The 26,313-nt window shown below is 40.2% G+C and overlaps 1 protein-coding gene across 5 annotated transcripts in view; it reads right to left on the bottom strand.

Moving 5' to 3' along the window:
- Positions 1–1,696: 1,696 nt before the first annotated feature.
- Positions 1,697–26,313, bottom strand: part of PSIP1 (PC4 and SRSF1 interacting protein 1) — a 63,531-nt gene continuing 38,914 nt past the window's right edge. For 3 of the 5 annotated variants that reach the window (XM_042850524.2, XM_005295154.5, XM_024106158.3), the window contains exons 11-17: positions 25,932–26,050; positions 22,724–22,779; positions 20,128–20,198; positions 12,614–12,715; positions 12,108–12,327; positions 9,635–9,746; positions 1,697–3,037 (exon numbers count right to left, since the gene is read on the bottom strand). In XM_042850524.2, coding sequence (XP_042706458.1) covers positions 2,974–3,037; positions 9,635–9,746; positions 12,108–12,327; positions 12,614–12,715; positions 20,128–20,198; positions 22,724–22,779; positions 25,932–26,050 — 744 coding nt within the window. In that variant the 3' untranslated portion in view covers positions 1,697–2,973. Of the gene's footprint in view, positions 3,038–4,303; positions 4,338–9,634; positions 9,747–12,107; positions 12,328–12,613; positions 12,716–20,127; positions 20,199–22,723; positions 22,780–23,071; positions 25,396–25,931; positions 26,051–26,313 lie in introns of those variants that run through there. The other 2 variants (XM_065549499.1, XM_008169288.4) reach the window with 2 other exon arrangements.

Below are 26,313 nucleotides of genomic sequence, written 5' to 3'. Positions count from 1 at the left end.
TGTAGTAGCTTTTTCTTAGAGTGGAAGGTTTCGTGATTATGTAACGAAAGATGCTGTTGTAATGCATACAGATAATGGGCAAGAGGGGTAAGGCTGCTGTCTTAAATCTCAAATATGATTTTACATTAGTGATTTGTTTTCCCTACATACACCTCTATCTCGATATAATGCTGTCCTCGGAGCCAAAAAATCTTACCGTGTTATAGATGAAACTGTGTTATATCGAATTTGCTTTGATCCACCAGAGTGCGCAGCCCCGCCCTCCCGGAGCACTGCTTTACCGCATTATATGTGAATTCGTGTTATATCGGGTCACATTATATCGGGGTAGAGGGGTACAATACAGACTAAGCTGTACTGAGACTAACAGTGTCGTATATCAATTCAACAATATTTCATATTGCACTGCTTCTGCAATTGTCAGAAAACATTTTCATACAATATCCACAACAGTCAAATTAATTTGAGGGGTTGGTAACAGACTCATGACAAGTCAGGGAACATGGAATTAATCTCATCAGATTCAATGATGAGACCAGTGCTTCTGGATACAGAAACTCAAAACATCAATGACACATCTACAGCATCTGCCTAACTGGATCAGCACGTATATGTACATAGTTATACAAATACCTTTGATTAGAGTCACTCAAGTTTGAAATGTTAGTGTCAATAATGCAATTACTATGCTATTAAAAATGTATACTATAAGAAAACAATTCTGTACAACAAACTTCCTAAATGTTACTTCCCTAGCATCTGTAATTTTTTTTTGGGGGGGGGGGGGGGGGGGGGGGGGCTGGCCAAATAAAAATTCCCTTCACCTGAACACCATAGTAGGCAGCAGGCAAGTTCTGCCCGGCTGGTAAACTTTCACAGTTTTGCAAGACTGTTGCACAACAGTGAACAATTTTAACTTTCCAGTACTAGAAACAACCTTCTGATAAAGTACTAATGGAACAGAATATCCACACTTCCCTTTTCTCTTAGTGATTTTGATGAAAGGGCACCACCTGCTGCCTTCACACCTACATTTGTTTATCTAGCAGCTTTTGATATGGAAAAACATGACTGCATATTGGGTAAAAGCACTGCAATCTATGAAGTAATTGGACACTATATACAGAACAAATCCCTGACACCTGAACATTTTCAGCCTCCCACAGATTATATATAATTATCAATCTGATGGGACACTGGCAGGCACAATGCTGAGCTTGGATTTCTAAATTCACCATTCTCCTCTCTCTGTCAAAGGAATGCTACATTCATTTTCTTAAATTCAGTCTGACAAAGATACATCCAAGTTCTGCAGTTTTGAAAATCTCAACTGTCTAGGTCTACCTCCCAAAATAAGTTTTAAAATAAGACAAAGGTGTCATTATAAGGTATGTTAATCTTTGTATTTCATGAGAAAAGGGCATATTTTCAAGGACACAGAGTTCAATAGGAGTTGGGTGCTTTGTCCCCTTTGTGGCTTTGAAAGTCTTCCCGATAGTGTTTCCTTGATGTATTTCAGGAAACTTAGGTCTTGTAGCCTAAACTAATTCCAAGACAAACTCTTGGATCAATCTTCTTTCTTGTTCCTTTAGATGTTCAAAATTAGACCTGGGGTTGGCAATGATACTTCTGAACCATATGAACACCTGTTAATTTAAGCAACTCTCAACACAAAAAAATATGCACAATCACTTGCTTCTGTATCCATTTAAATTCTTTACTTTTTAGAAATTGTTCAAGACAATCTTTTCTGATCTATGTGCATCAATAGGTACAATAGAAATATCAGGTCAGTTTTTTCCTAGTATGACATCTATAATACCAAAAGCATACCACAGAAGGTCACCTAGCATTATATATTGGCACAATGAGGTTGCAAGAACAAAACTAAACTTTTGTTTAAAACTGAATGATTAAGTATACTTATACATTAACATTTTAATTGCTATAAAAATGCTTTCAACTCCTACAAAACACAGTGAAAAGACAAATCTGACAAACATCAGAGTTTTGAAAACTATGCACAAACGGGTCAGTATTTTAGGAAGAGGATAGGTTTATACAAATGAAGCAGCCTGGCAGTTTAAAAAAGTTGTCTATACTTTTTCCTGCCATTAACTAGACATTAACATATAGCAGTCAGGTAAAAATATACTACAGTTCCAACTCTTGTGACATACAAGCATTTTTTCAGTTTCCTAAATGGACTTTCTTTTCACATTTGAACTGTGTATAGCCTGTATAATACTGGACAAAACTATCGCAAGAATGTTTAAATACCGTATATACTTGTTCATTAGCCCGTTCGTTTATAATTTGACCCCCCAAGATGGTTAGGTAAAAATAGCAAAAAGCTGACCCTATATTTCAGGGATTGGCAAACTTTGGCTCCTGGCCAGTCAGGGTGAGCCGCTGGCGGGTTGGGACATTTTGTTTACTTGGAGCGTCTTATTTTAAACTCTATGGAGTCATTGAATTGAATATCTAATACATTGTCATTTTGTTTACTTGGGAGCGTCTGCAGGCATGGAGCCCCTCAGCTCCCTGTGGCCGTGGTTCGCCGTTCCCAGCCAATGGGAGCTGCGGGAAGTGGCTGGGAACGGCGAACCGTGGCCACAGGGAGCTGAGGGGCTCCATGCCTGCAGACGCTCCCAAGTAAACAAAACGACAGTGTATTAGATATTCAATTCAATGACTCTATAGAGTTTAAAATAATCAAATTTTGCTGTAGACCCGTTGATAAGCCAACCCCCGCTCTTTGATGCGTCACTTTTTTACCAAAAATATTCGGCTTATGAACGAGTATATACGGTCCTTTTAAAACCAAGATTAAAGGGGACTTTTATTCCACAAAATTGTAAACATTAAAATACTATGTTATAAAATTATTTAAAACTTTCAGCAGTCTACATTTGAAATCCAAAACTTAAACAATCCTCTTTTATTTATACTTCTAAAAAAATTCCAGTGGCATCATTTAGTTTCAGAGGAAGAGTCCTTTGATGTTTTTTCAAGCTCTCTTTCTTCACCAGATGTTCTAGAGAAATAATAAAGCAGAAAGAGGTTAATACTCCCCTCACACCAAACGTGAAGTTCCCCATGCAGTAACAATAAGTAAAGATTACTAGATCCAGAGCAGTTTTATAGACTAAAAGCCTCAAAGTTATTCCCCCTTCCCAGCTAGTCATGCTCATTTAGTAACTAATCCTCTTTGAACAATTTGCTAACGGACCTTGAGACTTCTTTCATGTGAACATGATGCATCACATTGCTTTAACGTAAGTTACTAGTCGTAACTTAATATTGTTCCAGTGAACTAATTATTCAACATGTGCCCAGATTTTTTCCAAGATATTTTAGTTAAATGGTAATCATGCCTATTAAACCAAAAAAAGGTCCTTCTCAACCTGTCCCTATTGAACATATTTGGGAAAGATGTAACTCTCCACTGTTTTCTCAAATTATTATAATACATCTTCAAAAGGTATGAAAACACAGATGTCAGATTTTTCTAGCTAGCAGATGGGTTAAAGATGCATCTGTGATTACTTTGTACAGTAGTACAGAACTGTTTACATGAGCACTATTGTCTATTAGACTGCAGTGTAAATTTAGAAAAAAGTTTATGGACTGCTTGCTCAGATAGATAACCTTGGCGTGTTTTGTATAAAATAATGAGGAAATAAACATATGAATATAGTAAACCAGGTGAATAGAAACAGTTTAGTAAAGGTGATTAATACAAATATTAAGTCATATGGTGCATAACACAATTCTTTCAGTTGTATTATTGTGAAAAACAACTGCCAGTAAGAAAATTTCACTTCACAGCTGGAGAGACAGCCTATTTGGTTGCCAAGATTGTATTGCATAAGTTTAAGGCTGGTTTTAGGACATCTTACCTGGGAATGCCATAGTTTTATCATGGAAAAGAATCAAGTTTGTAGTCTAAGGGCTTCTCTACATGAGAAAGTTGTGCCAATTTAACACAATTTGTGAATTTAAAAACTGATTTAGTCTAATTCTAATCCTAAACTGATGCAAATGGATGTGTAGACTCTTATTTTGGTTTAAACCAGGTTTATTTCAGTTTAGCATAAATTGTTAGGGAACAGGTTTAAGCTAAATCAAAATAATTTTTTTCAGTTGCTCTTATTTCTTACAAGTGTCCACACATGGGTTTGCATTGGATTAACTAAATCTACAAAAAATTAGAAATTGTATCTTCTTAACTTGAATGTGTGTAGACAAGGCAAAGAGCACCCTCTGCTAACCACAATTTACAAAGTTTCAGCCAACACTCCCAGGATAACCAGTTTCATTCCTCTTCTCTACTCCTTAAAAGAAATAAAAGTATCAGTGGGAATGCAGGTGTGTGCTGAAATAGTCATTCCACTCTTCAGGGAATCTTCCCATGTATTACAGAGAGATACAAAAAGCATGAAAGCCATTTGAAATGCAAATGCCAAGAGCTAAGAATCTACATTCGAGAAAGTTAGCTTATTTTTATAAGCAGATACTTGCTCTCGTTTGAGTTTTAAAAGGGGAATTAGTGAAATATTAAAACAGGACACCAACAAGTTTAAGTGCAAATGCCAAATAGCAAGAATAAGAAACTGTTACTTACCTGAAGGTAACTATGCTTCTTCCACATGTGTCGTACATATATATTCCACTGTTGGTACACAGGTGCCCAATGAACTCAAGTTCATTCTGGCCAGCAGTGTCCTTTGGAAGGTGGGGCCTCCAAAGTATCCTTGTGTCTTCAAGGGCATGAAGGGCAGGGCCAATCACCTCTTAGTTTCTTCACCAGTACTAAAGCCAGGTGATGGACTTCGTAGTAGCAGGGAAGGGAGGCCAGTCATGGAATATATATGGAAAATACATCTCAAAGAACCACAGTTACTGCAAGGTTAGTAACAGTTTCTTCTTCTTCGAGTGTTTGTGCATACATATTCCACTGTTGGTGGCTCTTGAGCAGTGACCTAGCTTACAGGAGGTGGGTGCTAGGAGTCTACCTTAATAGTTGTAGGACAGACCTATCAAAATTAGCTTCAGAGATTGATGCTTCCACTATAGCGGAACGCTAGGGCAAACATGTCCACTCAACCCCAAGGAGGTGCCCTACATATTTCCAGCATGGGAACATTTCTCAAAAAAACAAAATAGAATGAGCTGTCCCTCTCAATGATGGGTCTACACTGGTCAATCATAGCATAGCTTAAGAAAAGCAGAAACTCAGTCTCTGTTGAAATTGCCTGGTGTTTATAGGCTATGACCAGTCTCAGTATATTTTAATTGATTTGGTTCTATCTATGAAGAAAGAGCACCCTTAGAACATTTAGGGTGTGAAGCTTAGCCTTGCCTTTGTCTGAAAGTAGTTTTAGGAAAAAGTACATATAGGTGTATAACCTGATTAAAAAGGAACGTAGAGATTACTTTCAGTAAAATCTTAAGACACCACATCTTAATGAGAAGACCTACATGGAGGCCCTGCCACTAGCACTTGCATTTCTCCTATCTTTCTGGTCGATGCCATTCCTACTAGCAAAGCTATATATGGAATGATGAAATAGGAACATTCAGTTAAATGGCTAGAAAGGTGGACCATTAACCCTGTCAATACAAATATTTAGATCCCAAGAAAATGGAGGTTCTTTAACTGGGAGATATACTCTTATAAGGCCTTTTAGGAATCTGGCCACCATAAGTGTGAAGGTATGGAGTACCCTAAATTTGAGGTAGTGGGAATTGCCCACTTGATGTCTCAGATACCTTCTATGGCAAAGGTGAATTGCTATATTGAAAAGATGGTCTTGGAAATAGAGATCTATCAGTCTTGTGGATCTAAGGTTGGGACTAACGATGCTGGAGTCACCCTCTGAACTTCAGCTTGCAAATGAAAGTGTTCAGCTGTCTCAAGTCCAGAACAGGATTACAGCACCCCCCTTCTTTTTGGGAATCAGAAAATAAGTAAAACCCCTTTCCCTGATGATCTTGAGGCACTACTCTACTGTGCTGAGATTCAGAAGTGATTGCATCTCCTGATGTAACATACTTTCAGGAGAGGGGATGGAGAAGATCTGGAACTGGATGCATTAGACCATCTCCACAATTTCCAGCACGTCGTGGTCTGTAATCATGGTGCTACAGATCCCCCCAAAATTTAAAAACTGATTCCCAAATGGAGAGGATACAATAGGAAGATTCTATAGAATTTGTATGTTGCTCCCATTAAGAAATCATATCTGCTACCTTGAGGACAATGAGGGTGGATAAAGTTGACTTCCTGCTGGGGAATTTTTGGCACTTCTTAAGTAGATCAGGTTGCCTGTATTGGGTGTAAAAATATTGACTTTGTTGTGCTTGAGACTTAAGGTGCTTACACTTGGAGGTCTACATTCCTGCACCAAAGGATCTCAACATAGCATGGGAGTTCTTTAGAGAGTGTAAGGCCTCAGCTGTTTTAGCACGGAAAAGCTCACATCTCTCAAGACGGAGTCACAGTTGTAATTTATTCTTCTTTAGAAATCCCTGGTGATTGGAGCCATGATGACTTCCTCATATCAACTGAGATAATTTCCAGATTTATGGCTGTTTCTGCAGCATCAAGGGCTGCTTGGAAGAATGTATGCACCTTTGCCAATCAGCAACAAACTCCTTCACGTTGTGTTGAGGAAGTTTGTCTGCAAAGGTAGATATGCAGTCCCAATTAAAACAATCATATTTCACCAACAGGACCTGGTAATTGGCAATTCTAATTTAGAGATATGTAGAATAGTTTTACATCCAAGTAAATCTATTTTTTTGAGTTTGTCTTTTGATTGGCTCGGTCCTGATCTCTCATACACCACAGTAAATCACGTAAGACCTGGGTGTGGGACGAATATAAAAAATGTCTCGAAACCCTGTGAAGGCACTTGGTAGTGATGTTCTGCTCTCTTTGATGTTGCAGGCATCTGCCACAGGAACTTTGCCAGCTCTAAAACCCTTTCATTGATGAGCATTGCAAGAAGTACTAGTACCGAGAGTCATAGGATGTCCAGGAACTTGTGTGTTTTTTTTGTTTTTTGTTTTTAACTGGACCACCTCAGCTGGAAGTGTCAGCCATTCTGTGTAACAAGTTGTGGAATATGTTGTAACCATCTGGGGTTGAGGTAAATGACATAGGAAGCACCTCATCCAGGGATGACGAATGAGCTGAAACAGCATGGTCCTCTGCTTGTGAGTACTAATCAGAGCTATATCCAGTCTGTTCAGCAGGCTGTAAGGCTCAAGTGAGGTGAAGGGGGATCTAGTCCTAGATTGAGATGCAGACACTGGCCTTCCAGCATGATGTATTCCCCACAGAGTCCAATATCAGGGAGTACTATCTCTTCTAGAGCTTCTAGGTTTATGGTTAATAAGACAGCTCTCAACTCTCTCTCAAGTGTATACTGGCCTGAATATTTAGACCCCCTGGAATTAGCCAGTGAAACTTCCCTTAGCGCCTGAAGAGGAGAATGAATAGTCCTAAGGAGAAGCAACTGTACCAGCTAGTGTACAGGCAGCACTCTCAGACTGTCCTCTGGCCAGTATTGCTGATGTGCTCAATAGTGGTGTCGGAGCAGCAGTCAGAACCAGAGACACCCCTTCACTACTGCAAATAATGGGAAACCCAGTACTGAAGAAACCAGTAAGGGTCTTTAAATAATGTATAGGCCTTTGGTACCAAATACACTGGTACAAGGCAGACAATACTGTAGACATCAGTACCAGAGGCTTCATGCTAAGAGGTCAGTACTAGGCATTTTATGCAGTACCGAGGAAACTGGTCAAAGGTACAGTAACCAGTGCATGACTGGGTGCCAGAGACACCCTTTTTGTCTGAGGCTTGAGAGGGGGATCTGGTGAAGGATACCTAAATCTCTTCTTTCTATGGAGTTGGTGCTCTTTCTTCCCCCGGGCGTTGGAGATTTTACCAAGCATCTTTAGGAGCAGGAACTTCAGCTCCAAGCATAGAGGAGCTATCAGGAGAATTTTTAGATGACAAGTGCTCAAAAGTTTCTGACTCGGGCATCCTAGACTCTGATGAGGGATGTCTTAACTTCACTCAAAGGAGCTATTTCAAACAAGACTACCTCCCCGGCTCTCTGGGTTCTTTTAGAAAAACATTTACAGATGACATTTTTCTGTAAAGTGCCCCTTATCCAAACTCAACAAGCATCTGGTATGCCCATAATTGAGAGGCATTACAACCCCACACAAAAGGCAATTTTTAAAGCCTGGAGATTAGCATTCAGTCATAGTGACAATCCCAGTATTAGTGCTAATTTTTAGGCAAAAAAACAAATAAGTGAGTCTTCTTCTGAAGGAAGAAAAACTATCAAACAAAACTTCTAGAACTAATCCTAAAGCCAAACTAGTTACCAGGCACCTTACTCTCTACAACTATTTACATAAGAAGAAGCTGCATAGTAATCAAAGGTTCCCCGCCTCTACAAATTTAAACTTGAAAGTGATGAAATGGAAGAGAGGCAATTGAAGTTGCCCTGCCCTTTATTGGAGGCACAAGACACTCAGGTCACAGGCACGGCCCCCAACATGGGTCACCAAAAGAATATAAACTCAAGTGCACTGGGCACATTCACCACTAGCAGAATATAGTATATGGATAAGCACCTGAAGGAGGAGGCGTCAGCAAATAACGGATTTAAAGTTTCTTTCATCTTTTAAAACCCCATAATATAGCCAGTCTACTCCCCGCACACCAGGTACTGCTGCCCCAGCACACAACATACTGCTGCCATCCTCGTCTATATGGTACCATATTGACGGACAATGTTGTGGAGGAGGTTTGGGGTGATAAGTAAGTATTAATTTTCCACCTAAGTGATTTTACAAAGCTTTCCTTTTAAATATTTAGACCATTAAGGAACACAAACAAGCAGAAAACAGCTTGATCAGAATACAAGAGCTGACCTCTCAAAACTTTTAATAAATCTGCCCCCCTTCACCACAGTATTTTGAGATTTCATAGTAAAACAGTTTGAATAAACTGATTGTATTTTGAGAATTTTATAATTAAAATTAGCAATTTAACAGGTTTATTAATCAGTGGATGTTACATGAATTACAGATATTTTGTAAAAAAAGTTTTATGGTAGAAATACAGCAGTTTCACATCATTTTCTAGGTCATATTTTCCCTTTAACCTGGGCTGCCTTTGCTTCCAGGTTTAAAACAATTTCCACCTGTGGTTGTATTAGACAGCCTGAAATCTAGTAAATCAAGACTGTTTATTGCAGTGTCATTGTCCTACCTGAAACGGTCTGTCCTCTACCTTTACTTTCTGTAAAATCAGCCCCGACCTTCTAGACTAAGAAATATCAAAATAAGAGTCCGAAGCATTTATTTTTATCCTACAGGTTTTTTTCCTCACTTTTAGTTTGAACGTTGAGACAAATATTGACTTGGCACTGTTTCCCTACAATCCTTAGGGAAAACCTTGTAAAATATCAGTCAAGTATCCAAAACATGACTTAAGTAGTAACTTAACAATATTGCTAAGTTTTATTACTCCTTTTTAAAAAAAGCCTTCTAAAACAGAGGAACAAGTATAATTCATTGTTACAAAGATTAAAACTACCCTCACTTTTTCTTAGTGCCGACTTCATGCTTGTCTCTTTTTTCTTCAGTGCTGTCTCCATTGTGCTGTGTCTGGTTACTGTCTTGAGCATCAGGCCCTCCGTTCAGTATCTTTGAACCTTTGAAATTACAAAGCAAAAAGACTCCACCATGTCAGCATAGTGCATTAAGTAGACAAAAAGCAAAACTTTAAGTTACCACAGAATCCTTTTTATGGCTAGCATCAACTTCTGTGTTGTGGGAGTTTGTCATGCTTAGTCCTGAAACTTTAAACTGAAATAGTATCTAAAAAGAAAAAGCTAGTATTGTGACACGTTTCATTAGGTTTTGGCCTATTTTATATACCCAATTCAGCCTCATAACTTCCTTGAATATTTAAATAAAAACCGCAAGCATTCCCCATTTTATAAAGAATACCTAAAATATCATAAACATTAGGTATATAAATTATTGCTGAAAACTACTTTCAGCAATCTTTGTTCTTGTACTTCACAACACACATTCCCAAATAAAAACTCAAGGAGGTTTGGAAAAGTCTATAAGTTCAGAAGTAATAGATTTACAAAAGTTACGTTGGAAATATCAAGAGAACAATTTGAAGATTTCCAGTTCTTATTGGGTTTGGCCAGACTGGAGATACCAAGGACAACTATTTTTACTATGGAATTGCAGTAGGCTCCCCCTCCACTTGAAATGGAGGACAGTTTCTACAGGAGGGACAGGTATGTGGAGAGGCTGCAGTGAGGAAGAAGAGTATGAAGCTGATTTACTGATGAAATTTCAAATATTATTAAAAAATTGTGACAGCCTGAGAACTCTGTCATCCTCTAAATAGTCTGTTGCTCCAGTATTTTGCTGGAAATGATGAGAAAGCAAAAATAAAAAGGTAAGCATGATAAAGAAACCAAGTACTTCTTTTGTGTTTTTTATTAGGATTGGTGGCCTAAACAGTGAGAATGTTAAGTATCTCCTGTGACTGGGTCAAGCCGTATTGAAAGTAGCTACTAATAAGGAAGATGGACATCTGTACCAAAAGTTTTGCCACAATTTGACTAAGTGGACAATATCAACCTAGTTGGTATTACTGAACCGGGCGTTGGGGAGGAGGAGGAGGAGGAGATGACCCTATGACACACCCTGGAAGCTGCTTTTTTGAATGAATTCCTGATATCAGCTTGCTTACTTGTCTTCTTCCTCTTTTGCATAAAAGTAAAGTGCAGAATGTGCAATCCTCCTGGGCAGTATGCTAGTCCCGGTTACTAGACTGAAGATTTGTATTGGGAGATATCAGAAATGACGGTTAATAGAGCTTTCTGGTTGATAAAGTGTCGGATATCACAGCTTTTACTGTATTGTACACAATAGTTTCCTAATCAAAAAGTGTTGAATCCAATATGGGGGAATTCTGTATTAGATCTTATTTTGAGAGATAAAAAAGAATTGATCACACAACTAAAAATTAGTGGTGGCTTATGTTCAAGTGATCATGACTTGATCGTACTTTTTTATGTGAGCCCAGAATAAAGTCCAAACCTGTAATAAACACAATTGGTGCTATAAAATGGCCAATGTCTCAAAGCTGAAACAATTATGAGCCAAATCAGTTGGGAGAAAGAATTTAAATGGTAAAACGTGAATAACTGGGAACTGCTGAAGAACATTTACTACATGCTCAAAAAGCAACAATCCCAATAGCAAGAAGGAAGTTTAAAAACAACCTGGCTTAGAGAGAACGTGAAAGCAAATTTTCACACCTTGACTCCCCACAGAAGAAAGGGGAAGTTAATAGTATGGAATATAAATCAGAAGTTAGGATTTGTAGAAAATAAATATTTTCTTTAACTCTGCTGGCCATAGATAGATATTAAGGAATATTTCAAATATATTAGGAACAAAACGAATTCTAACAATAAGATTGCCCCATTACTAGATGGAAATGGCAGAATTGTCCATAATAATGCAGAAAAAGTGGAAGTGTGCAATAAATATTACTGTTCTGTATCTGGGAAAGAGCCAGATGATGTAATCATATATCATCATGATGATGAAATACTTTCCATTTCACTAGTAACTTCGGAGAACATTAAACAGAAGCTATTAAAGCTAGACATTTTTAATTCAGCAGGTCCAGATACCTGCATCCAAGAGTTGTGAAAGTGCTGGCTGAGGAGGTAATGTAGATTTTCAGTAAGTCTGGAACTCTCCTAGTATTCCAAGAGGACTGGAAAAAATCTACTGTGCTAAAATTTAAAAAGGATAAATGGGATGACCTGGCTAATTATAGATCTGTCAGCAATCCTGGGCTAATGGAACAATTAATATGGGACTTGATTAATAAAAGAGTTAAAGAAGGGAAATATTAATTAATGCCAATCAACATGGGTTTACGGAAAATAGAAACTATTTCCATGTACCAGTTGACTGTCTGGGGTAATGTTGTTAAGCTCTCGAGGGAGAAGTTTGAGGACACCACCACATACCTGTTTGCTCTTTTTCTTTTTCTATTTTCTTGTTTTGTCCTTTCTTCCACTGTTCTTTGCTTTTATTTGCTTCCTCATGCTGTTTTTGCTCAGCAAGTGATTTGTTCAGCACTTGTGAAAGGACAGAATCTCCTTCCCCAACCAGAAACATGGTCTTGAACTTGTTGTACAGCATAGTGGATTTCTCCATGATAACCTGGCTAACTTTGAACTTCCGTATCTGAAGATACATGTGTGAGATGTAACAAAATAAATATAGGATGTGCACAAGTTTTTTTTTTTTTAAAACAAATATTTCCTCATCCTTCATATTAAACGAAGTGCAATTAAAATGCTTAACCCACTAAACTATAATCAGACTTCTAAAGAAACAAAACAGGAACTTTCACAAGGTCCAATTAATTGAATCAGCTTAAATGAGAACTCAAGAGAACAGACAATACATTATACTTTTAGGATAAAGATGCAATATATTATGCTGTTTAGGATGAAGTTGCAAACCTTACTTTCTTTAGTGTCAAGATCATCTCTGTGTGCTTTTGAGCTTGCTGCATTGTGACCTGAAGCGAAGATAGCTCATCTAGGGCCTCAATACATCTATTCACATCCTGTTAAATAAGAAGCCAATTTCAAGTGTCAACTTGAACTTAACTTTAGCTTTTATATGTTTGTTTAAAATTTATAAGCCTTGGTTTCTGATATTACTTATCAGCAGTACTAAAATATATATACACAGAATATTAGTTTAAAAGTCTTATCAGTAGTTTGGAATTTATAACAATGTACATAAACGCAAACCCCTTAAATTTGTATACTCAACAAAAAAATCTACAAATGAGAAAATTAATGTTTGACACAAACTAAATTCCAAACTTTTCCCACCAAAGAGAGTACTTCATACGTTTATAGTACAAGAACATAAAGTCTAACTCAAACTTAACCACTTGTTTCAACACAAAGCAGTTCGTCTCAAATCCTAACTTTTTTCCCTAAAAAGTTCCCTGTATCTTGGTACTATGAAAGTACTAAAAACAAAACTTCATTCTATGCTTTCTGTTGCTTCCATGAATTCAATACTTCAATGCGCAAGTATGAAAATTTTGACCTAAAGTTTCTCCCCAAGTTCAGTTTGTACTAAAGCTTCCCTGCAGGATCCCTGTGTCAGCCCTTTGTTTCCTTTTCCTCAGAGAGAGACTCCAACTTTTATATCTGGATTGGAACTAAGAAGATCCATCTGCCAGCATAAGTCTTTGATAATATTCTGCATCTTAATACAGACTTTTAGCACCTGTGCTGAGGGGCGAAGAGTTTATTACGGGCTACTCCCTGCTATGGAGAAGGGATTCACCTCCCAGGTGAGAGTCCAAACCTATTAGGGCTATAGGATAGTCTTGGGTGGGTCCTTCTCAATCTCTCTCTCTGTTGAAGCCACTCCACTTTGTATGAATTACCTGAATAGTCAATGGAGCAAGGGAGGGAGGAAGGGAGAGAAAGAAGAAAAGGATGAATTTATAGCCTGTTGGTTAGGGCACTCACATAGGAGGAACACCCAAGTTCATGTCCCTGCTCCAATAAATTATACTATCAAACAACTTCAACGGAACAGACTGAGAAAGAGCCACACCAGAATAGCCCACGGGCTAGGGCACTCTCCTGCAATGTGGGTGACCACTACATTCTCTAGCCATTTTGTGACTATCACCTAAGTTCCCCCCCAAAAACACTGTGTGCCAAAAGTATTCAGCAAATTCATGTCAAATCTGCAAATAGTTTTGGGTCAGCTGAACCTGCTTTTTTGGCAAATAAGCTATTTATCCAAAAACTTCTGTCCAGTTCTAAGCTGGGAGGGAAAAAGTCAGGACTACTGTCTCTGCACAATATACTATATTTTCCCATGTTTGCTTAATGATAAACATGATCAGTTAGATTATTATTATTATGCAACCAACTTTCCTTGTCTTGATAAGAACATTGCCACAAAAAAAGGGTAAGAAAAAAGCCAGTTCAAGTTTAACTCAATAATAAAAAGTCTCTGAAAATGTTGAATGTTTTTTATTGATTTTGGAGTCAAACCAATGGTCTACAGAATAAACCAAAGATTTAGATTTTGTAGAACTGGACATATTTTTTTATAAACCTAATATCAGTGAAAGTATTTTAATTATTTTTATGTTAATTTCAATTAAAAATAGTTACTTACCTCTTGTAACTTGTGAGATGTGTTGCATATGTCCATTACAACTGAAGACTGTGCCGGGGAGTTTGCTTAACAGTAGTACCATGGTTGCAGCTGCCCTGCCCTTCCTTCAGTTCCTTTCCAGGGAAGCCAATGATAGACTCCATCAGGGAAGAAGGGCAGATCACGTAATGGACGCATGCAATGTATCCTGACCAACAGTTACAAGAAGGTGAGTAACCATTTTTCTTCGAGTGCTTGCATATGTCCATTACACTGTAGGTGACTCCTAAGCTGCTAACCCCAGGTATGGGGTTTGGAGTCTCATCGGAAGAGGAACCACAGAACTGCTCTTCCTACATTTGCATCCTCCCTTGATGCAGTGGGAAAGTGTATGTCCGAATGGAAGACCACATCATATGTCCACACTAGGGACATGCGCCACAAATGTTGCTAAGACCGAAAGCACTCTGGTTGAGCATGCTATCAGCTTATCTGGAGGCGCTACACCTTTGGCAGTATAATACATAGCAATGAAGCTGCTAATACATTTTGAAAGTCTCTGTGTTGTAAATGATTGTCTTCTCATATGCTCTGCAAATGAAACAAAAAGCTGTGAAGAAACCTGAAAGGCTCTGTCCTGTTCAGGTAAAAATCTAAAGCTCAAACATCTAGGATGTGGAGCGCCTTCACTTGTCCTTGTCAGCATGCTGTTTGGCTTAAGCTGAACCTTTTTTTTTTTTGTAAAAAATTGTGTAAGGCAGATCTGTGACTACCACATTCAGCTCTCTCACTCGCCTAGTTGGGGTGAGGGACAATAAGAAAGCCACGTTCACTGGAACGCATAGAAATGAGCACGACACTAAAGGCTTGAAAGGAGGATCCATTAGAGCTAACACCACTAAATTCAAATCTCAAGTTGGTGCAAATCCCTGACAGACTGAAAATCTAGTTATGCCTTTCAGGAACTTGGTCACAATAGCCTGAATGAAAACTGTCTTACCACTGATCTGAAGGTAACATGTTGAGATGATGGCCAGATGCACTCTAATGGAGCTGGGCAACAGATGTTACGCCTTAAGATACACTCAATCCTAGACTACCTCTTGTATCTTTGCCTAAATAGGCGGCACATTACCTGAGGCTACCCCAGCTGAAGAACATTTACACTTATTCAGGTGAGCAACTCTTGTGGAAGGTTTCCTATGATTAAGGAGGGCTTTCTGAACTGCTGCCAAGCAGAGACCCTCCTGGGCATTTAATCACTGATGTACCATGCTGTGAGGTACAGCATCTGAGGATTTGGGTAAAATACCTGGCCATGGTTCTGTGCGATGAGGTCTCTGATTAATGGTAACACCTAGGGCTCTCGAGTGGAAACCCTGTGAAGGCTAGAATATGATGGTTGCCCCAGGCTTGGCGAGGCTGGAACTTTAAGAATTACTCTGTCTTGATCTTGCTTTAGCTTGAGAATGACCCTGGGAATCGGGGGGAACTGGTGGATATACATATAACAAGTCCTTCTCCCATGAGAATAGAAACATGTCTGAGGTTGACTGGGGCTATGGCCCACACTGTAACAGAATTGGAGAAACAGACTGATGAAAGACCTTCTATGTGGAATCCTGAAGCTAGAATGGTTGTGTTGAGAGACCATTCATGGTCTAAACTGAAGGATTGGCGTAGGCGTTCTGCCAAGCTGTTCTGAACCCCTGGCAAGTAAGATGCCTTCAGAATGCTCGAGCTCCGAATGCAACTTGACAGCTTACTGTCAGAGGCTGTCTGACCTGGCATCTCCTCGTTTGTTTACATAAAACACTGCTGTGGTGCTGTCGGTTAGCACTTGGAGAGTTTTTCCCTGAATATGAGGCAGGAACCACTGACATGCACAAAAAACTTTTGCAATTTGAGAATGTTTATATGTAACCTTGGCCTTGTGGGCAGCCCACAACCCTTGGGCCTGAAGGTTGCCCAGAAGTTCTCCCCAGACCATGGTTGAAGCATCCATTACCAGAGTCATGGAAGGAAGAGGTGGAGCAAAGGAAACTCCCCTACAGATTTTGTCTTGACTCACCCACCAGCTCAGAGGTGACAAAACCCCATCCAGAATGCACATACGATTGTCCAAGTTGTGAACATGAGGGAAATATACTGATCTGAGTCATGCATGTAGCACTCTGAGGTGCAGCCTGGTGTGAGGGATCATACTGGGTATGTCTATACTGCAATTAAAAACCTGCAGCTGGCCCATGCCAGCTGACTCAGGCTCAGACCAAGGGGCAGTTAAATTGAAGTGTAGATGTTTGGGCTCAGAGAGAAAAGGTTCCCTAGGACCTTCCGGCAGTTGGGTTGCAAACAGTGTCTCGCCCAGTTGGAATACTTGTACCTTGACAACAATGCCTGAAGACTGGCAATGTGGAGCTGTAAATTCACCATCGAATAAATCTTTCTACCAAAAAGGTCAAGATTATTGGCATCACTTTCTTTAGAGGAAGCTTTAGCCCAGCCTTCATGACCCCTTTCATTCACCACAGCCACTACTAGTGAGTTTGGCATAGGGCAGGGATCGGCAACCTTTGGTCCGCGGCCCGCCAGGGTAAGCACCCTGGCGGGCCGGGCCGGTTTGTTTACCTGCTGCGTCCACAGGTTCGGCCGATCGTGGCACTGGCCACGGTTCGCCATCCCAGTCCAATGGGGGCTGCAGGAAGCGGCACGGGATGAGAGATGTGCTGGCTGCAGCTTCTCGCAGCCCCCATTGGCCTGGAGCGGGAGCCATGATCGGCCGGTAAACAAACTGGCCCGGCCCGCCAGAGTGCTTAACCTGGCGGGCCGCGTGCCAAAGGTTGCCGATCCCTGGCATAGGATGTAAATAAAACTGCTCAAATCCTTGGGACAGAACCGGATATTTATGTTCCATTCATTTAGCCACAAGTGGGATGGATGAAGGGATTTGCCATCGTGTTTTACAGAGCAGTGTAACAGCATCATGTATAGGCAGGGGTACCTTTCGCACAAGGATGCGATGTAGAATGTCAACCAGCTTTCTGGATGTTCTCCTCCACTAATTCCACCTGAATGCCAAGAGAAACTGCCATTCTCCTAAGGTGATCTAGACCTACATCATGAATGCAGTGCTTGAGGCAGCATGAACGTCTTCCTAGCTGCAGTAACATGGGCCGTGGAGGAGCTGGTACCAATACTGATGAGGTTGAAGAGGGTTGCACCTGGCTTGTAGCCAGTGGGTCCAAAACAGAGAGACCTGATGCAGACATCATCAGCACCTGCACTGACACTGGCTGCCAGTCCTCACCCTAACGTAATGGCAACAGTGGTAATGACAAACATAAGTCCCTTGCTTTGCCATAAGCGTCAGACATTGTTGGTACCAACATGGGTGGTTGTCCTGCTGTGATCAGAGAAGTCTGATCTGTCCCAGCCAAATAAATAGCCCATTTCAATGGCCCAGGAGTCAATGGCTCAGGTCCCGCTGTATGAGCCGGTACCAGGGAGCAGAGAGTCCGAGGGTGCACTCTACCATCAGTACTGGACCAGCCTTCTCTGAAGGAATTCCAATTCCTGATCTTTGAGGAACCTGATGCCAACTTAGTTTTGTTTCTGCGGCAGGAAACACTCTGAAGCCCTCGGCCTAGAGGAAGACAAGTCCTGGTGATGGGGACCTCATGTGGCCCCATGTATAGACAGCTGGGGGAGTGCTCTGGGAATGAGTCGTGAAACATCTTCCCTTAGGCAATCTAGGTGGTTTTGATGCCAATCTAAGTGCCACCTCCATTAGGATGTAATGAAAACACTCTTTCCTCAGCGTTTTCATCCTGGTCTTGAAACTGCAACGAATAATGCACCTCTCTCTCAAGCAGACTTTGCTTAAGCATTTGATATAGTGTTAATGAGGGTCTCCGTCAGACCAGAGGCTTCCGACAACCTGAGCAAAGTGCCAAGATCTAGGGATCTTGGCACAGGCTTACCCAGCACTGGGTGAGGCCTGAAGACGGTGAACTGAAAAAATGCAAACTAAAACAAAATTAGAATAAAGAAAAATCAAATGATGAGAAAAAAACAAAAAGAGTAACATTAGGTAAGTGACCAATCAGCAATAAGTTTGTTCACCGGGAACAAGATGATCCAACCACTGTCCATGGATGGTAAGAATGAACTGAAGGAGGGGCAGGGCAGCTATGCCCTTTCTGCCCTTGTATGGAACACAAGGATCTAAGAAGTGAGTGGGGCCACCCCTACATGTACTACTAAGTAAAACTCTCCAGCACCAGTGTGTGGGACATTCACACATCTACAGTGTAGTGGACATATGCAAGCACTTGAAGAAGCACCATTTATTTGGATTTCATGGTTGCCAATTCTTGCGATATTTTCACAAGTCCTGTGATTTTTGACTATTTTTATTTGTCTCTTGCAAAAAAATTCTGGCAGCCCAGGATTTCTGATTGAGCTAAAATTCATGCTGCATTTGTTGCTTCAAGCACTAGACATCAGTGTTGGCAGACTGAGCTGCAAATGCTGTACTGCAGCTTAGACTGCCACTAGCAAAGGCCACTGCAGTGCTTGCTGCAGAGTCAGCTTCTCCAGACTGCAGATCAGTGCTGGGCAACAATGTCCCTGCAGCCTGTGCCACTTTCCGCAGCTCCCATTGGCCAGGAATGGCGAACTGCAGGCAATGGGAGCTGCGGGTGGCCGTGCAAATGTAAACAAACTGTCTGGCAGCCCACCAGTGGATTACCTGCAGGTTGCCCACCACTGCTGCAGGTTGTTCACGTGGGGCAAACAGAGCAATGAGGAGCAGGCACTGGGCTGGACGCAACACCAGCTCTCCTACCCTTTCCCTTAATTCCCCAGATAGTGCTATGATGAGCAATGAAGAAAGGGCAGAGAAGGACCCCAAACAACATATCCACTCTCTAGCCCAACTGCACTCTTCCCCCCGACTGCTGCTGGAATATATAGTGACAGCAGAAGGAGCATAGCGTCTAGTGAGAAGGCAGCAGGGAAGCAACCTTCCCCATCAGTCACAAGAAGTCAAAGGAAGTTACATAAAGGGCCAGATTTTGGAAGGAAAGAAATAGGACAGAAATCAAAGTAATGTGGCTAACAAAAGTCACTGGTTCAAATACATACAGAGGATGAATGAAGAGCACCTGCACCTGTGAAGATAGCATGGCAGGAGAAGGAGGTAGGCGAGAGACCATGAGGAAAGCTGAGAATGCAATGGATAGATTGCTTCAAAGAAGAGAGTAAACTGTGGACCTTAGTGCCACTTTGGACAGATGAAGATGGATTCTCATGCAAGAATCTAACCCCAGTTGATGGGATAAGGGGATGTAGTAGTAATACTAGTTTAAAAATTTTTTTTTTATGGTTTTCACCCACCTCCCCCACTCTGTTTCATGATTTTTGACCTTGGAAGTTGGTGACAGTAGGATTTAAACATCCCCTTGCATTCTGTGCAACCCAAATTTCACAGCATTATCCTGTAAAAACTTCACAGTGCACCAGTTCCCGAAAGTGGACCAGAAGTGGACAGATAATAGAAAAATGTGAAAACAGGTTGGGTTTCTTTGTACAAGATAAGTGAAGTGCATATTTTAAGAATTTAGATATAATAATGAAAAGTAAGTTAGAATTTTAGAATTCGGTTTGAAAAATCTATTAGTATTAATCTTAAAGTCAAGGTTTATTTTTTTTTTAAGATGCAAGTTTATCTGATGGCATACCTTTAAGTGCAACAATCTGTGTAATATTTCAGAGCATTCCAAAACATTTTAGCTGACTGCACTGTACATATACACCTGTTATTAAACACAACATACTTACAAGATTGTCAATTTTGAGCGAATTTTTAATTTCTGCATGTATCCTTTGAAGCCGAGAATCCATTGATGTTTCTAAAGATTAAAAATAATTTTATGTGAATGATGTAGTGACTATCAAATCTATTAATGCAGGATATCTTTCAGAACAAGATTTCTACAAACATGAATTGCTGATTGAATGAAGAAAAAAAACGTATGTATGGATAAGCAGCCATATCAGTTAACCATAAAGTACTCTATTTTGATCAAAACCATTAGTGTATCGGGTGCTGCAACACAATTACTTTAAAAAAATTGGACAATATTTGGCAATCTATGCAATGTTCTCCGCAGCAGCATATGCTACACATTACAACAATTTTCCATACCTATGTCTAATTGTCAAAATATAATTGGAAATACAATATAGTTGTTAACCCAAGCAAAAGAAGTCTGGATAATAAGCAAGATATAAGTATTTGAACAGCCTTTAGATAAGGTGCCTGGCACCCCACGAAGTGGAGGAAAAGAGGTGGCCAGACCCTCCTCCTGCGAGAGTCACCCTGCCACATGTGGTGCTTCTAGGAACTCGGAAATAACCGGTCACTTAAAAAAGTAGTTCAAATTTGTCAAATAAGATGGCTGGCAAGCAGACAATGCATGTGCTTTGCCAGGAAAAGTTTATTAGTGATAAAATGAAATGGAGGGGTTGGTTCTTTGACTAATCCATACGTGCTGAACTATCTTCTGTACTTTCTTTAGTTAGTAAATGGTGTGCGTTTTGGATATACTACAAACAAATGGAAAATTTGTTCTCTCTCACTTTTCTAGGACTCCCATCTCCCCCAATTCATAGATTCCCAGGCCAGAAGGGGCCATTGTGATCATCTGATCTTCTTAACAGGCCACAGAGCTGCCAAAAAATAATTTCTAGAGCATAGATTTTAGAACTACTAATTATGATTTTAAAAATTGCTAGTGATGGAGAATCCAATACTACCCTTGGTGAGTTGTTACAACAGTTCATTACTCTCACCATTAAAAATTTACACCTTATTTCCAGTCTGAATTGTCTAGCTTCAACTTCCAGACATTGGATCATGTTATACCTTTCTCTGCTAGACTGAAGAGCCCATTATTAAGTATACGTTCCCTATGTAGGTACTGAGAGACTAATCAAGGTACCCCTTAACCTTCTCTTTGTTAAGCTAAATAGATTGAGCTCCTTGAGTCTATCACTATAAGGCATGTTTTCTAATCCTTTAATCATTCTTGTGGCTCTGCTCCAAACCCTCTTCAATTTATCATCAACATCCTTGTTAAATTGTGGACACCGAACTTGACCTACTATTCCAACAGCAGTCACACCAGTGCCAAACAGAAGTAAAATAACCTCTCTACTCTTACTTGAGATTCATGTTTATGCATCCGAGAGTCGCATTAGCCCTTTTGGCCACAGCACTGCGTTTTGAGCTCCTGTTCAGCTGATTATCGACCCCCAAATCTTTTTCAAAGTCACTGCTTCCCAGGAAAGAGTCCCCCTTCCTGTAAGTATGTTCTACATTATTTGTTCGTATATGTATACATTTATATTCAGAGACATTTGGACAAAACAGCTTTCAATAAAATACTGGAGGAATCTCAGATTTGCCTTAGTCTCTGAAACATCACCACGCACAAACCAGTAACTCCCAAAGTGGTCTTGAAACACCTATATTATTTTTGTTAAAAGCAAACCTTTAAACAGCCTCACTCGTCTGTATTAAGGGATCCTGAAAGGGCTACTGTAGAAGCTCTGAAAGGCTTCTCGTGGGGGTGTAGAAGAGTACAAGTGCAGGGGACCAATTCCAGAAAGGAAATAAAACGACTAGTTTTCCATTATGGATTCTGAGCCCTTCTCCAATCATAGACAAATCAGGATGTAGCAAATATTGAAGAATTTTACTAAGGTGGGAGGGGAGATATTTGGACTGGCCCCCAAGAATTCCTTTTTTGTGAGGACAGTCAACTTTGCTGAGCCCCAAGGAATGAAAAGGAATGACCTTCCCTTGCAAAGGTGTGCAGGTTAACGTGCAAGGATGTGGAAGCCCCAGTAACCTGTCCAGAGCCTAAGCCCCTTCCCTTGGCAGAACAAGTGTCTGAGTAGTTGTGATAGGGCTCCTGAGTGTGTTGTCTTAAAGATTGAAACACCTTGTCAACTGCTCTGCTATGATGGGGCAGAAGAGAAAAAACAAATGGAGCACAGGAACTTCCTGAGTAGTCCTGTTCAGGGTGCAGAGAACCAGACATTTCTCCTAAGAGATGGAGAAAGACGCTGCTCCCTGCTACCCACATAAACAGCTTTAAAAATGGAATGACAACGGATAAACCGGGAGTACTGGAGAGTGGCTTTGTTTGTACTGCTGAAGGCAGAGAAACACATGGGAGGTAGGGATGTAGCAAAAGACTTGGAACAAAAATGCACTGCTTAAAGTACTTGCAAGAAGCAGAGTCGCAGCCTAAATATCTTGGATTGTTTTGATCCAGAAACTCCTCGCTAATGAAGTTTCAGTTTATAGATATGTTTTATTTAAAATTAAAGAGGCTAAAAATATTCTGTATAGCTTCATTAAACTAACCTCGCTTCTTTTCCATCTTCTTTACTTCTGGTTTCTTGTTTTCCTCTTTACTCTGCCTATTAAAAATGTTAAACATTTTACAACATGTTTTTCTTCTTTTGAAGTCTGTAATTTCAACTTTTTTAAATGAGATACGCTGTTTCATGACTAAGGCAGTAACTCAAAACAGTAGCGCAAGAAAAGGACAAACACTGATCTTGCATAATGAAGTAGATGATGATTAATTTAATAACAACAGCATGGATAGCAGAATCTCCCAGATTAACAAATTGCTTTCAATAGCAATCGGCGTTTACACATAGCAAACCATTAATGGAAGGATAAACAAATTAATCAAGTCACAAGGAATCGTACAGATTTATAAATTTTATTCTCTGTGCTTTTGTCGCATGTGAAAGTTAAAAAGAAAAATGCACTGTATGAAAGATTCACACAACAGAATATTTTATGACTTCAAGAACATTTTAATGGCTCACATCAGACTTTAAAAGTGGCACTTGGTTCTACACCAGCTACACATAGTAATGGGGGTGCGGGTTTCTAACAGTCCCTATCATATGGCACCTTCCCCTGCCTCCCCCCCTCCAAAAAAACTCCACACAAATCCTGCCCCCACCCCCAACAGTGGAGGAGGGAAATCTACAGAAACACCGTTAAGTGCCCTAATACAAATGGCCATATTATGTAATAATCACATTGGAACACCTTAATAAGCAGTGTAAAGAATTTAATTCCTGTCCCCCCTTGCCCTCCCCCCCCCCACAGTATTTTTACAAATCTCATGGCTCTTTCCCTTAGGATGAGTGAAAATACTAATACAACACAATAAAATGAAAACACGGATTTAAAGGAAAAAACTTCAGGATAATGGCATGGCCACCCTTCAGTCACAGAAGGAGGAGAGAAAACATTACAAAGTTCTCAGTGTCTTATTTTGCAACAAAATAAAAGTTTTAAACTCTCAACTACATGGTTCAGGAACCACTATAAATCCCTGTTTATCAAGTCTTTAGACCAGTGGTGGGCAACCCGCTGGCAGGCCGTGAGACAGTTTGTTTACATTGACTATCCGCAGGCACGGCCACCTGCAGCTCCGAGTGGCTGCGTTTCGCCGTTCCCAGCCAATGGGAGCTGTAGGAAGCTGCAGCCAGCATGTCCCTGCAGCCTGCGCCACTTCCCGCAGCTCCCATTGGCCAGGAACGGCGAACTGTGGCTACTGGGAGCTGCGGGCGGCCTTGCCTGCGGATGGACAATGTAAACAAACTGTTTCACGGCCCGCCAGTGGATTACCCTGACGGACCACATGCGGCCCATCAGTCACAGGTTGCCCACCACTGCTTTAGACTGTATTATAGTTGGTACTACTTCTACATATATACAAAGTCTTATTTTACGGTTGGAAATCCTAACATGCAGAGGAATCACATTTTCTGCAATGCATATTCAGTATATTTTTGATGCAGTTGACAACAGATATCAAAAACTGACCAGAAAAATCAATTAAAAAAAATAAAGTCCTTAAGCATATCCTGGATGTTCCTCTCATTCTAACCAATTACAGGTTCACAGATTTACAGGAACACAAAACAAATTTCATAGAGTATCTTTCATGACACCGGCAGCCCAGAACAAAATACAGTTTTAAATATAAAGGAATAATACAGAGGCACAGTAGAACAAATTTAAGATGCATAAGCAAGATTGTTCCATCTGTTTAGACTATTAGTTCTGTGAGGAATAACAGACTTCCTTCTTATTAACATGCAGGCAGAGAGTACTGCAGAAGTAAAGAGCACATTTAAATTTTTCTTTCGGTTCTAAGTTTATCGTTAACATTAGTCACTAGCTATAATAAAGGCCTGCATATTCCATAATACGCTGAATCCCAAGGCTGAAGCAAATGCTCTCCTACCTATAATAATTTAAATGCAACTGTTTCTAGCTCTTCAGAAGCATAAAAGTAAACCTGAAAGATATTTAAAACGAGTTTCTTTATTTCATTAGTATTAAAATGAATAACCAAATCAATACATTACAATTTGTTGCAGAATTAGAAGCGTAGCACATAATTAAGCATTAACAAAACATTAAGACCAGTTGTTGAGGAATGGCGGGGCAGAGTTTAGTATCTTTGGGAGCTGGAGATGCTTGCAATTTTGCAGCTAGCAAAAAGGAGTAAGTTTAGGCTGCCAGGAAAAGGGTGGTTGAGGAGGACAGAAGATCAAGTCTGCGTTCTTGTTACTAGGCATGGAAAGGTTAGAGGGGAACCTTAGTGTTAGACTTTGTCATTATGTGGAGAGGGAGGGACTGTTTTCTCATCTCCTTTTCTCCCAGAGTTTTGTTACCTTGTTCTCCCCCTTTCTTCCTCCCTCCCACCAACTGTGGTGATGGGGACATCATGATCTCTTGGTGGTTTCTTCTTCACCCATTCCTGGAATTGCTCGCCAGAACAGGACAGAGATTTCTTCCTAGTGTCCCCCCCCACTCCCCCTCCCCCCCCCCAAAAAAACACTTTCTGGCAGCATCTTCTCTCCATGCTGATGCTTGGTTCTTTTGTGATAGTTTCTCTTCTGAGTGCAGACTGCTCTTGAAATCACTCAACTGGCTTTGCAGAGCCAGAGTAGCATAAGCCAGAACCTTTTCCTTGTTCTGTCTGACGGTGTGGGCTCCAGCTGCCAGACAGAGAAGGAAATGTTTTCCAGGGAACCCTATGCATTCTATAACCTGATCAGAATTCCACAGCCATGGAATTAATGAGCCCTAGCACTCTCTCAGCCTCTTATATTCAAGATTTAAGACATGGTACATTGATCAGAGTTAAGTTCTTTTTCTTCATAAAGGTAAGCTTGAATATAGGAAGCATTAATAGTCACAATAATTCTAGACAGAACCTGTCAACTCTGCCCTGATATTGGGAAGTCTAAGATATTGCAAGATTGACAATACTTTTTATATTCTCTGAAGTCCAATTTTCTCCCACTGTCCCCCAAATTATATTCATCCCTTATATTAATCTATGTAAATTGAGGATATGTTACAAGAAAAGTTAGAAAAAAATATCACTAGAAAAGGGGAAACCACCACCAGATATTTCAGACTGAAAGGATTTTTCTTCACTATAGGAATTTTTCTTCAGATTTTGTCTCTGCATGTTATTCTCGGCCACTATCAGCTTGCACAACCACTACATATTAAAGAATATACTCACGGCTCTGATTCCATCGGCTCTTCTTGCTTGCGTTTTCTTTCTCCTACATCTCGCTCATGTTGGCCTTTTAGTATATTCCTCCTATGAGCACCCTGAAAGTTTCTTCCTCCTTTTCTCTTCTGTTTCATTTAACAGAGTTTAGAGATTGGTGGGAAGAGAGGAATATTTAGATTACTACAAATCAAAAAAATGTCAGCAGTTAAAATTTCAGAACTAAATCACTACATCTGTTTGATAAGGGCACGTTGACAAGGTCTAGAATTCCCCACAACTACCTCTAATAAGTGAGTGGTAAGAGATTCTCATGTATACGATGGTAATAAATTTAAGTTTGCTGGCACTCATTTTCTTCTCTCAGATGGAGCAAGTCATCTGTTATCGC

This window comes from Chrysemys picta, chromosome 6 (genome assembly GCF_011386835.1).
Source record: "Chrysemys picta bellii isolate R12L10 chromosome 6, ASM1138683v2, whole genome shotgun sequence".
NCBI lineage: Eukaryota > Metazoa > Chordata > Testudines > Emydidae > Chrysemys > Chrysemys picta.
This window is presented reverse-complemented; position numbering and strand designations above follow the sequence as displayed.